The 13,911-nt window shown below is 51.0% G+C and overlaps 1 protein-coding gene across 1 annotated transcript; it reads left to right on the top strand.

Annotated features, from left to right (window-relative positions):
- Window positions 1-5,148: 5,148 nt before the first annotated feature.
- LOC119104815 (cytochrome P450 CYP12A2-like) lies at window positions 5,149-11,116 on the top strand. The gene is given in 4 exon segments (XM_037228533.1): window positions 5,149-6,133; window positions 8,287-9,106; window positions 9,108-9,194; window positions 10,048-11,116. Coding segments are annotated over 4 exon segments (1,596 nt in total). The 5' UTR covers window positions 5,149-5,649; the 3' UTR covers window positions 10,253-11,116.
- Window positions 11,117-13,911: the final 2,795 nt, after the last annotated feature.

The following is a 13,911-nucleotide window of genomic DNA, read 5'->3' as shown; positions in this document are numbered from 1 at the left end:
ATCAACGGTGCTGAGGAGCCTTAGACGACGCAGAAACGAAAATAGAGAATTCATTCCAGACACGGACAGGGAAGACGCCTGACAACTTCAGAAAACCCTTGAAGCGCTGTTAGGGCATGTTTTCTGTACGGCGGTAGGTATGGATACAACCGACTCTAAATGAAGACGTATAAACCGGGGACAATGGTTTCTGAAAATACAGTTGCGACATGTTACTCATTATCTTAGCCCCTACAGGCACGCCCAATACCTCACACCAAGAATTTACCATTAGTCTGATTTTGCTCGCAGCGGAAAGGAGTACCCAAAGATCTGAGAACTCACCTTTAACTGGAGAAAAACTAGTCAAGACAGTAGCGTTAGCCTTATTCCGCCGAGAAAAACCAGGAGAATGGAGAGATAGTTGGGTTTATATTTCGGCAACATGCCTTTATCGAAACAGTAGCAGAAGTGAATTTTTATTTAATTGAATATAATTGTATAATAATTGCTCACTTCTGCTACTGTTTCGATAAAGGCATGTTACCAAAATATGAACCCTACTATATGTCCATTCGTCTGGTTTTTCTCCAGGGAATGAGGCTAATACTACCGTCTTATCTCTGTAAATGATGTTGTTCGCTAATGCACTGAACAACTTACGAAAAACTAGCCAAACTAAGCCAAAAAAAAATCGTCATCAGTCGCCTAGGTGCAACACAGCTTTCATCGGTACATGGATGGAAGGCCCTCCACCTCAGTCCATTGTGTCGTCATCACGCACATCCTGACCCGATGTGCGTGACGCACAGTTATTGGGGCCACCGTTACATGCGCTAACGGTCCACATACCAGGCTGCGCCAGATCTGTCGGCGTTTCGACTATTTACGGGCACAGAAGCGCACGTGTTTGCTATGACGTTGACGCTGATCTCGCTTAGCCTGAGCGGCTGGCCAGTGCGTGGGACGTTGTTATTCGGGGCGGGATTGGTCACTACAGGGCCCAGTTTGTCGTAATGTCTGGCCTTTGCGTTGCCGCGGGGACATTGTTTAGGATTGGGGATGGGGGGGGGGGGGGCGCTGGAAGGCGTCTTGAGACGATTCTTTCATGTGTCTTGAGTCGATTCTTTCATGTGTCTTGAGTCGATTCTTTCATGTGTCTTGAGTCGGTTCTTTCATGTGTCTTGAGTCGATTCTCTCATGTATCTTGGGTCGATTCTTTCCACGCACAGATGTGGCCCAATGCTGAATTTTCCGAAGTGTTGAAGACGCATTCCCAAGCCCATCCCTAAATACGCACGGTCCTCTCCGAGACATTTCTCACTTTGTGTGCGAGCTTGCATGTGATCACGCCGGACTGATTTGACACGCATAGGGTTTCAAAAAACTGCTTGGCGAAGGCCTAAGCAGTATTCATCCTGATTCTGTCCTTTTCCTTGAAAATAGCATTGTTCTGAATGGTGCGAGTTGCACAACTCATGAGTCGCTCGGCACGAATATGAGCTGCGCTTTAACTCTGCACCGCCTGGAAAAGTCGCCACCGACGACCGCCTGGGGGGGGGGGGGGGGGAGGGGTTATAATATCTGGGAGTGTCAGGCAAGTACAATGGGTGTCCCGTCACACGTTGGGTGTACGATGGGTGTCCCGTCACACGCTGGATCCCTCGACAGCGCGGTCGATTCACCCAGGAATGCAAAATAACGCTCGCTGGATCCCTCGAAAGCGCGGTCGATCCACCCAGGAATCAGTGCACCACATCTGCAGGAAGCCACAGCTTGCGCAAAATACACGCTGGATCCCTCGACAGCGCGATCGATCCACCCAGGAATCAGTGCACCACATCTGCAGGAAGCCACAGCTTGCGCAAAATACACGCTGGATCCCTCGACAGCGCGGTCGATCCACCCAGGAATCAGCGCACCACATCTGCAGGAAGCCACAGCTTGCGCAAAATGTCTGAAACCACCCAAAATCTCTGAAGTCACCTAAAATCTAAGTACGATTTCAGGCCTTTATCACTAACACCGTGATTATGGTGGCATACCCTTGTAAGCGGCACGGAAGGAATGAAACCCGTGCTCTTGCAATTCAGAATCACACCGGAGTCGAATGTCAAGGTCAAATTTCAAGATAAAGCCAGATGAAGACCGTGTCAGGTACAGGGAGTGTTGTGTCATCAAGTACGATTTTCCTGCGCTTCCCACACACATCACAAGTTCGAAAACGCTCGCTTGCCCGCTATCATTTGCACCGACGTATTTTTACAAATGGGTAGAGCATATCAGCCTGCTTTGACATCATAAGCTTGCATATGGTTTTATAAATTCATAAACTTGCCTATCATGACCTGCAGAAGCGACCTGGTGAATGCTCTACTAAAAAGTGAATTCAAAAAGTAACCCTGATTGGAAAAAGGAAATGACTAACCATGACTTAAACATGACTTAACAAGTCCATGAATCATATTAAAACAACAAAAAAGCAACAAAGCAATTGAGAGTTGCTGCACATAAAGACAAAATTCGACTGGCAGGCCTGTACTGATAGCCATAGCTCAGGAACTGACGTCACGCCAAAAAGTGTTCAACCAACATTTTCCATATACATATATATATATATATATATATATATATATATATATATATATATATATATATACTATAGCCATCTAGATGCGAGGAATTCCGAGAAGGCGAATCTAGTCAATGTGTACGAAAACTATTCCCAACCGTTGTGGGAATCCATGAGATTCAATTTAATTTGAGTGAACCAAATTATCGTTCATTCTAAGTGAAGCACATCTAATTTCCAGGCTGGAGGGAGTCGTTATTCAGTTGAGTTGCTTGATTGAAGTCAAGGGTGTCTCGACTCAAACGTGAATACACGTTACGGCTGACATTAGTATTCTGGCAGTCTACATGTGCTTTAAGTGGAGAACTGAATGCCCGTATGCATGTCTGTCATTGTAATGAACTCCACATTCACCGCAAATAGCGTATCACCTTCCAACTTGTTGTCAGCAAAATTAATGTTCTTGAAAATGATCATCATGCCAAATGGCATCGAGGGCGTCTGAACCACTTTCCGGATCGAAGTCCTCTCACTGGGGTTGAGGATGGAGCCGACCCAAAGCTGTGATATACTGCTTTTGGATCGGAACCAAACTGCGTTGAAACATAATCAGCACTGCGGACGGTGGGTGGGAGTCGGAACAGCTTCCGTGGAAATGAAATCAAGCACAGGGCTGACAATAGCCAATGCAGGGAGAAATAAGTGGCCGTAACCGTGCCCCAGCCAATCATCAGGGGGGGGGGGGGGGGGCAGCCCAAACCCAACGCGGTCTGTGTCGTTTCACTGCTAACTAATCGCGATCGTTACATCCGTGGGCATCCATGAGAGTCGCACTGCATCGCATCACATCCGTCGAATCGCATCGTCGCATCGTATCGCATCGCATAGTGCATGGCATGGCGAGCGTGGCATGAGCCTCGCCAGCGCTTGTTGGGGTTACCATATTTTCATTATTTTGACTGTTATCCATTGCACCGTTGAACGAAGCCACTGCTTGTGCGGGGGCTTCACCTCACCAAGTTCTCCCAGCATTTCCAATTCAAGACTGTAACGCAAGATATGTTTTGTGAAGCGTTAACTCCACGGTCGTGTTTTAAGCGCAATGTGCCGCCCATCGCTGTGACCAGGGCAGGGTTGTTAGTGTTGCAAAAAGATAATCAAAGTGACAATTTTCTCAGATCATTTGGCAAGTGTTATGTTTCCATTAGGTGATTGCTATTCCGTTTCCCAAAGCCGGCAATTCTTAAGCTATGAAAGGAAAGACAGTAGTAATAGCCTTATTCCTGAGAGAAAAATCAGGACAATGGACATATCAACGCACGTTGACCCCATTCTGCTGGTTTTTCTCCTAGGAATAAAGCTATTACTACTGTCTTATCTAAGTGAATAATGTTCCACGCAAATGTAATTAACAATGTGTGCAGGAAGTTAATCGATTATTACTGACAGTTACCAACAAACGATTGCGATATTATTCAATGCTGACGGCATAAAGCTTATGGCTGCACGGTTTTCACTTCTTGATTCTCACGATTTTGATTTTGATTTCATTTCAGTGACTGCGTCGCTGGCTTTATCCTCAGAGAGCATGGCTGAGAAGCAGTGGCTGCCTGCGCCTTGAGCCCCCGGTCCAGCAGTGCAGATGTCAGCTCAGAGTATGACCGGTTCCGATCTTTAGGCCAGAGCCAACCTTGGAGTGACCTTTCCATGCCACACTGTGCTACGGCATGGCTGCTACATGCCAGGATGGCCCAGAATGACCTTGATGACCTTGTTTGGCATGGTGCCAGCTGACTGCCCTTCAACGGTTGGGCCAATCAAGTTCGCTTTGCCCAAGGTTGAGCCAGACACAACGGACCGAAGTCGTCGATCTTCTACCCTTCAACGCGTGGTCGGCAATCTAGCGCTGAAGCGGACTCTACCGCACATGTTTATATTGCTCGAGTGCCGACAGACAGTTGAATCCTGGTCATGTTCGTGTGGTCTGCGATGCGTCCCTAAATACAACAGACGAATTTGCCGATAATGTGAAGGAAAACGGAACTTTGCGGTCTCCTCTCAACTTGACAGCCCAAACTGACGTTTTCTAAGCTAGCTTGGCGATGTGAACGATTTGAAACTTGGTAACACAGGGTGCACTATTTGTAAAGCCTTCAAGAACGCCAGGGGAATTCACGTGCGTAGGCACTCGTCTTTTTGTTCCACTGCCAACGCACCATTACTACCTCCCCAAACACGGCAACCTGGATCCGCCTCTGCCACTGTACGCGAAGCGGCCGTTTCTCGTGGCATTTGTGGTGCCACTCGTCTATCACTTCCCCAAACAGCGGTGCCTGCTCCCCCCTCCCCTTCCCCTCCCTCTGCCATCGCCCTCCAAGCGGCCGTTCTCCAACTCTAAGGGGCATCCTTCGCCGTCTCCTCAACTGCAACCACCTTTGCGCGCCTCTGCCGCCGCCCCTCCAGCGGCTACACCTCACCCCGCATCACTCGTCCGCCGTCTCCCCAAGCCCGCCTGCCTGGATCCGCCGCTGTCGCCGGCCGGCCGGCTGCCGGCTCCGTCTCGGCGAAGCGGCGTTAGTCCGTTCAGAAGTGCACGGGGAGGTGGAGGTGCGGTGTTCAGAACCGCACGCGCATTTGGAGATACGGCGCTCGTTGCCGGGCAACGCAGCGTCGTCTGAGAAGCCGTCAGCTGATCGGCGAGACGAGTGACCGCGCAGTGACCTTGAAGGAGCGAGGCAGGCGCGCGTCAGCTGGCGCCGGCCCGGGAGCGCCGCGGTGGTGGCGCTGGCGTGATCGCGAGAGCGGGAGAGAGCGGGGAAAGGCGTCGAGGTGTGATGCGAGCGCCTGCCACGAGCTTGCAGCGGGGTCAGATGATCTCGTCCCACACGTGTGGCACGGGTGTGCGGCGCTAGATTGGTGCGCGTTTGCGGCGGCGAACAACTGCGCACTCAGCCGAGGCGCGGAGACGAGAATCGCGTAGTGATAGATAGGCCCGGTTCAGCTGATACTGAGCCGGCGAGGAGATCTGACCACTCGTCTCTCAGCGTCTGAGCCTGGCACCGATCACGTTTCTCCTACGTTCAGCCTCTTTTCTCATTATGCGGGCAATGCGCGGTCTCCACCCCCGCTCATCCTGGGCGGCGCTGACTCTCGGCCCTGTCCGAACGCTCGCCCCGCGGTCCGCAGCCTCCCACCCGTCGCTTGTGAGCGCCCGCGGCCGCTCCACCGCCTCCGCCGACACCGACAACGCCCCCACCGCCGCCTCCACCGCCTCCAATGCCGCCGCCGCCGCCGCCGCCCGTCCGTTTTCGGAGATCCCCGGCCCTCCCAACCTGCCCCTCCTCGGCTGCTTGCACCACATGCTGCCCGGCGGCCGATACTTCAACATTCCGCCGCTGCGGCAGCTGCAGTTGCAGCGGCAGGAGTTCGGCCCCCTCTGGCGACTGCAGCTGCCGCTGAAGCGGCCCATGGTGTTCCTGACCGCCACGGAGGACGCCAGGGCTGTGTTCCAGGCCGAGGGGCGCTTCCCGTCGCGTGACGACTTCGAGGCGTTCGCGCACTATCGTCAGTCCAGGGGCTTGGGTGAGTGTGTTGAGTGTCGGGATGAGTGCCTTGGGTGCGCTGCCGGCATTCCAGAAGCTCAGGCGAATGCCGTGTCAGGATGAGCGCTCTCTTTGAGAGCACCACTGGAAGTCCACGGATTTAGATCAGTAATCTGGTGATCTTGTAGTAATCTGGCAGCATTCTAGTAGCAGATCTGCAGTAATCTAGCAGATCGACTGATATGATAGCAATCTATAAAGTTCGCAGTAACCTTGGTGAATCTAGATGAGACTTAGGTATGTGTCGTAGTCGCGTTGTCGGCGGCCTGGGTGTGTTCCGTGGAGTGTCAGGGTGAGTGAATTGGCCATTAGAATGAGTTTTAGCCGAGATGCTCGTCGGTCAGAATGGATGTTGGGAAGCTGAGACATCGGGCTAACGTTATTCGTTAACAGTGTTTGTCAGGGTGAGTGTCAGTCATGCTTCGTGCTAGCATGAGTGTCAGTCATGTTTCGTGCTAGCATGAGTGCCAGTCATGATGTTGGAGAGTGAGGATGACTACCTGGGTTGGGGGCTGATCGCTCGTGGGACACTACAGGTAACCGACGACGAGGTAAAACCAGCAGAGCTTTGAAATGCCTAAGGGGTGCCGCAGACAGTCGAGGGTTTTCTTCGGTGTTACGAAAATTAGGTTTAGGTCATGTTTCGGTCATAACCCATGCTTATATTTTCGGTCATAGGTCATGTTTCGGCTTAAGTAGATAGCCAAGGAGTCTGGGTGGGTGAAGGACCAAGCACGCGTTGCTACCGTCAGGATGTGGGCGCTCCCGAGTTCAGATTGTACGAAAGGGCACATCCCACAAACACTTCGCTGTGAATGTTGTTACCGTCATGTCAATCCCTCATTTGAATCTTCATGGTGAGTGATAATCCCGTGCATTCCTCCAATACGTGATTTGAAAAGAATGTACGAACAGATGTGGGATGAAATTTCTGCAAATTCCAGTTCTATTTTTTTCGCGTAGCTGAGCACTGCCGTAACTTACCGCGACTCCGTAAGGTTCCGGTAGAATTCTTCTGCTAGTAGTATTCTAACCCCTGGGTCCATCTGCGAGAAAGCGCTTCCCACTAAGATTGCAGCTTCCAAACACCCTTGACCTCGTCCCCACTCAGGTAACTTGAGTTGGCCTCAAGAGCGGTTTCGCAGCGCCTTCAAAGCGCCCGAGCTGTGCTGAGTGGACCCAATCTCACTTCGACCCGTCACGTATTGTTTTCCTGCCATCGGAGATGGCTGGTGGTCAAGGTCGAGTGGTCACATGCCGATAGGATTCCGGTACAAGCAAACAGATACCGTATCATTGCCACCACGGCCCGACTGCGCTACCGGATGAAGGGTGAGCTTGTCAGGTGTGTTGGGGGCGAACATGGTCTGTTTGCTCCCGCCGTCCAATCTGTTCCTGCGGTTTTCGTGTGCCCCTCCCCCCCCCCCCCCGGCATGTCACTCCCAGTAGTCCCTGTCTACCCCTAATGTCCTAATGTACAAACGACGTTTCTAACGTCGTTTTCTGGCCCCGATGTTTCTGCCTGCCGCTTAACGCCTCTATCTACCCTTAGCGTCTGTTTGTCGTATATTTCTCTGCCTGCTCCTATCGTCTGTCTGGCATTTATTTTCATGTCTGCCCTTACGTCCCTGTCTATTCCTGGTGTCTCAACCTACCCTTAATGTCCCAAAACATCCCTGTCGTCCTCTGACACTCCTGTCTGCCCCGTCATTATTGTCATTGGGTCTTCTGCGACTCCCTCAGCTGCGGAGGCTATACGGCGCCGCCTGCTACAGAGCTGAGCGTGGATATCGCACCGATCTCGGTTTTCAGTCAGCAGTCAACCACGATGATGGCTTCGTTCATCTTACTCGCTCCATCTTTCAGCCCTCCATCCTGGATATCTGCTCCTATTAGCCTTCTCTTCCAGCTCTACGCATCTCATCCACCTCCTCCACGATAGCTTCTCTCTCTCTCTCCTCTCTCTATCTTCTCTCTCTATCCTCTCTCTCTCTCTCTCTCTCTCTCTCTCTCTCTCTCCCTCTCTCTCTCTCTCTCTCTCTTCTCCTCTCTCTCTCTCCTCTCTCTCTCCCTCTCCTCCTCCCTCCCTCCCTCCCTCTCTCCGCCTGTCCTCACCTCCGTATGTGTCGGCAGGCGCGGGCATCGCGCCCTCCAGCGGCCACCAGTGGAAGCAATACCGCGAACTCGGCCAGCAGGTGCTCGGCGGTCCTCAGTCAGCCATCAAGTACCTCGCCGACAATGTCGAGGCCGCCGCCATGTTCATCGCGCACCTCCGCGACGTTCGTGGCGCGGACGACACCGTCGCCAACTTTCAGGAACTCGCCAAGCTCTGGTCCTTCGAGAGCATGAACATGATGGCTCTAGGAGCGCCGGTCGGCATCTACGACAACGACGCCGGGGCGAGGCGACTGTTCGACGCCACGACGGTGCTCTTCGAGTGCTTCACGGAGTTAAGCAACACGCTACCGGTGTGGCGCCTGGTGCGCACGCCGTTGTACAAGCGCATGGCGCGCGCCACAGACACCGTCTGGGACACGTGCAGCGGCTACGTGCGGCAGGCGCTAGCGGCGCCGGTTGCCGGCTCCATGGTGGCGCAAGTGGCGCCGCAGGTCGACTCCGAACAGCAGCTCAACATGGTGGTCGACGTGCTCACCGACCTGCTGCTCTCCTCCATCGACACGACGTCGACGACGCTGACGTACCTGCTGCACTGCCTGGCGGCGAACCCGACGAGCCAGCGGCGCGCGCGCGAGGAGGTCCTGCGCCTCCTCCCGGAGCGAAGTGATGCGCTCACTCCGCAAGTGATCAACCAGATGCACTACCTCAAGGCGTGCCTCAAGGAAGCGTTGCGGGTGCGCCACGTTGCGGTCGGGACGGGCCGTGTGCTGGACCGGGACGCGGTGCTCTCGGGCTATCACGTGCCGGCCGGGGTCACGTGCGTCGGTGCTCAGCAACGCCATGTCCCTCGACCCGGAGAACTTCCCAGAGCCGGAGTCGTTCTTGCCGGAGCGGTGGGTGAGGAGCTCTCCGCTCTATGCCAAGTAAGCGGCGCACAGGTGGCGGCGGGACCCCCGGTTGATCATGAGCCCGGCTCATGATCACCCCCGGTTGATCACGAGCCCGGCTCATGATCACCCCCGGTTATCATGAGCCCGGCTCATAATCACCCCCGATTGATCACGAGCCCGGCTCATAATCACCCCCCCCCCCCCGTTTGATCATGAGCCCGGCTCATGATCACCCCCGGTTGATCACGAGCCCGGCTCATGATCACCCCCCGTTGATCACGAGCCCGGATTGCAGGCCGAGTTTGGATGATCAACGCTTACAGCTGTCGGTGTAGGCACGGATGAATTCCATCCCAGCCAATCAACGTGTTCACGTGTCGTTATAGGAACCGACGTGGCAATGTTGTGAACGTAGATATCGACGCTTCGGTAATACGTGTGGATGTTTTTTGGTGCTTCTGTGGTGAAACATCCACACGTTTAGATTCAAGTATGCTTAGATGATATACACACACACACACACACACATACACACACATATGTATATATATATATATATATATACATTATATATATATATATATATATATATATATATATATGAATAAGCGAACTCTCTCCAGCCCTAAACAGACAACAAATTCTTGTACAACCCTTGGACTATGAGGTGATGAGCGGTGAGGACTATTTATGTTGTTGTGGCAATGTGCTGGTGTCTTTGTAGTGTCTCCATTATGAGTGTATTCGATATAGATCAAAGTGAAAAGAGGATTCTGTCTGAACTCAACTAACCATGCTTAATTTGTGTTCTCCGTACCAAAAGATGTATATATATGTGGCTTTGGTTCTGTTTTCATGTCCTAACTCTGACTCTGACTCTGGGCAGGGCGCCGCAGTACGCGTACGTGCCGTTCGGACACGGGCCGCGGATGTGCATCGGACGTCGCTTCGCCGAGCTGGAGACCTGGGTCCTGGCTGCCGAGATCCTGCGGAACTTCGAGGTCGAGAACCTGACGCCCGAGTTCAGCCAGGTGATGAAGCTGATCAACGTGCCGGACCGGCCCATTGACTTCAAGCTGATCGATCTGTAGCCAGAGGCGCGCCCAGGGGTAGCAGATGGGAAGGAGTCCAGCAGCAGAGGCGGTCTCAGGGACGGGGAAGAGGCGGCGAGGTACCGCGCTTTTGGAGTGGAGGCTCACGGAAGAGAAGTGAGACTACTGTGACTTCGCGATGTCGCTTTGATGGCTCGGGGACAATTTGATGGCAGCAGTGACGTCGGGGTATGATGACGTACACGCTCTGGATCATCAGCGAGCTGTGTCCGGATTACCGAATGCCTTGTTTCCAGCGTGAGGTAGCAATCCAACTAACAGCGCGCATGCGCATAACTCGATATAAAGCATTTCCGCCGCGTGCATAATGACCTGCGATTGCAGTGATGTCAAAACATCAAGACCAACAAATTATTTCTTGATAGGTACGCGCATGTCTATTTGCATGTCTGTACAATTTCTATGCATATGTTTTAATCAAACGGTCTTAAAAAGGTCGGCTGCATTAACTAAACCACGGCAGAACATGGCCATTCATTCCATCGATTCCAGTAATCTCTATGGAAGCGGCAGAATGCGAATGTAAATACATATTCTTACTCTGGCTGGTGGGAATGGCAACGCCATCGCCCCATCTCATCAGACATCCGAATAAAGTTATAGTTGTGCCTGCATCGTCCACTGTGGTGCCGGCCAATGTGTGCTCAATGCGCTGCTGAAATGTGTGGTGGTCGTGTTTAGGTCCAGTTGGTGTTGCTTCAAATAGTGTGTGGATGTTCCCACCTCAGCGCTGGCATGCTGATTTTGTGAGCAGGCGTCCTAGCTGTTTCAGTCGGTCCTCGTTATGCTACGTTTTATTCGTCCACTCACCTGATTGAATATGAACAACACACTGTCAGCTTGTGCCGGGAATGCCGTTGGTCGCATTTACCACATGGCCTCCGTGTAACTGGATAAAGGTGGTCATCATGTGGTACGGAGGCGAACGGCTCTGATGGAGAAAGATAATCAGGCAGTACGAACTTTCGCCAAATGAGATTGCTGTTGTTTAAATTGCGCCTGGGCGGGGTCTGGGACAGCCGCGCCCGACCGGGGGTCGGAGACAACGGCACCTGGCCGAGAAGGAAGTCGACTGCTCCTGAGATCTCCAAGTTCCAAACGACAGCCTGGGCGGGGTCTGGGACAGCCGCGCCCGGCCGGGGGTCGGAGACAACGGCGCCTGGCCGAGAAGGAAGTCGACTGCCCCTGAGATCTTCAAGTTCCAGACGTCATACAGCAAAACGAAAGTACCGTCGTGGATGTCTCGTGAAATCATGAAGAATGTACACCAAATATTTGACAGGTCAAATGTGAGGTCACTAGAGGTCATGAAAGGAAAAAGCGGTCGTTCTGGTACGTGCAGTTGAAACATATGTTACTACGTCAAGAGGGACATTGAGGGCACATAAGTAAGCGTGGGACTGTGGCGAGTCCATTCCATTTTTTTTGTACCCCGCAAGGTTCAAGCTGAATTCAGGTCACCGTTCCAAATTGAGCAACCAGTAACTTACAAGAATGATATTTTTACACTGTACTTCTGGCTACGTTAATTTTATTGCGTGAAGGTCAGGGACAAATCCCTTCTATATGGAAGGGGCATTCCAGAAAAAAAAACACTGAAGGGTGGTCTAGAGGACAGCTGAGGTCATTGTTGGTCAAACCAATAAACCATCCAATGATAACATTATAAGTGCTTACCGGAGCTAAGTATGCAATGCAATGCCTCTCTGTGATCAGAAATAGTGTATTGTTTATCTACAGATACTTAAGACCACTTAGGTCCTGTAAACATTACACATGGTGCCTTCGGCACTTCGTAATGTTTGTGTAACAACCTGAGAACAAGCATGTTGATATAAAAAGTCATACGTCAACTTCACAAACACGATACAGAGGTGGTTACACGCGTTTCACTCCTTCATCTAGCCTTTCCGCTAATGGCAACAGAGATCAGCGACCATCTAAGATCTCATATGATCTTGCATGTGTTCACGTGGCCTAGTGTGACCTTAGTACTGATTGTAATTATATTACAACCTGTTTTTGTGGAATTTCTGATTATTGTGCCAAAATTACTTCATTGCACAGCCTATTTTGAGCTCGGCATGTGTTTTGTATAAGGCACCCACAGAGATAGATCATGACCTAGGGTAATGTCATGTGCTCTGTGGTTCTATGGTGGTTGCTCACGTGAATTGGTACTCTTTTCCCCGGGTACAAACATTAAAAGTGCGTAAAACACATGCAATTTGCATTATTAACGAAAAATTGCAAATTTTGCCCCCTTGGTCATTAACCTAGCTTGTTCAAAAAATACGCAAAAACTGCAGGTATTGTCATGTCCCAAACCTATGGCAAATTTGGGTAATGGCAAATGAGGCACAAGGCGTCATGCACGATCAAAATTTTTAGAAGCTGACCTCTTTGATGTCATCTAGGTCACTAATCTTCGCAGATCAAAATACAAATTTTCACAAATGATGCGACATAAATTGGTGATCAGTTACCAAAACCTCATTGTTGCCGCAGCCATTGATTTTTTAGCTGCGCTCGAAACCCGTAGGGGAAAGTAGACTTTCCCTCCCCCAGCCATGCACGGGTTCATGAGACACATCGAACAATGCACGCTCACCGAACAGAATGCATACATGCGTGAGACAAAGCGTATTTACGTGTAATAAGTTAGTTGCTTATAAACTTGATGGTGTGCTTATCATTTTGAAAAAAGATGCAGCTCATTTCATCACACACCCTTTCATGGTACGCCAGCGAGCTGCAGTGTACATGTCAATACGCGATCAGGTGGCCGGCTGGATACCCTTGGCTAGGGTAGGGTGTCAATCTGACCCCGCTGAGATCTCGGGAACTAAGAAAGATTAGGCACCAAATTGAATGGGTGTATTGACCTTTGTGTGAACTTACTTAGCTCACAGTTGTAGGTTCCTAGCTCATGACCTTCGGGTCAAATAAGGCCAAACAAGGTCTAATTCCAGGTGGGTCTCAAAGTGCTCCCAGAACCTAGACAACTGTCTGGAATCAAAAGGTCACGTGCTCATTTCAGTTCGAAGGGTCAATTTGATCGCCACCCGAGCGCGTGTTAACGTTCATGTGCCATAGCTCAACAGCGATTCGAACCCAAGCCCTCCACATGGGAGCGGAGGAGCGCTGAATATAACTGCAATACACTCAGTCGTGTATTGCAGTTACATACTATCTATAGTTATATGATGTTATGATGCATAGCTCTAGTTTGATAGCTTAATAAGTTAATGGCTTACAACTTACGAAGTTTCCATGCTTTCCTACTCAAGTGATAATTCGATGCTGTAATTTATACATAAGTTTAGTTTTCATAGTTGAATATGACCTTAATATATGATATCAGCTTACCGTTGCTGCGGTTGTCGTAAGACGTGAGCACGCGTGTTACCGACGGCTTCATAAACAATTAATCGTCGTGGTTAAACTCGAGGATAAAGGAACAATAGGATTATCTGATGGACTGAACGATACTGAAACAATAGTTCCTGGCTCTGGCTGATTTCACGCTGTCCAATCCACTCCCTATAAACCCTGTGTCATTTGCTTGTCGTGTTCGCAGATGTTTTTGTTTTCCAGTTTGTTTTGCTTCCGAGCTGATTTTCCACAGCTGTTTGTTT

The sequence above is a fragment of the Pollicipes pollicipes genome, unplaced genomic scaffold (genome assembly GCF_011947565.3).
Source record: "Pollicipes pollicipes isolate AB1234 unplaced genomic scaffold, Ppol_2.1 Scaffold_6052;HRSCAF=7182_pilon_pilon_pilon, whole genome shotgun sequence".
NCBI classification, from domain to species: Eukaryota; Metazoa; Arthropoda; class Thecostraca; order Pollicipedomorpha; family Pollicipedidae; genus Pollicipes; species Pollicipes pollicipes.
This window is presented reverse-complemented; position numbering and strand designations above follow the sequence as displayed.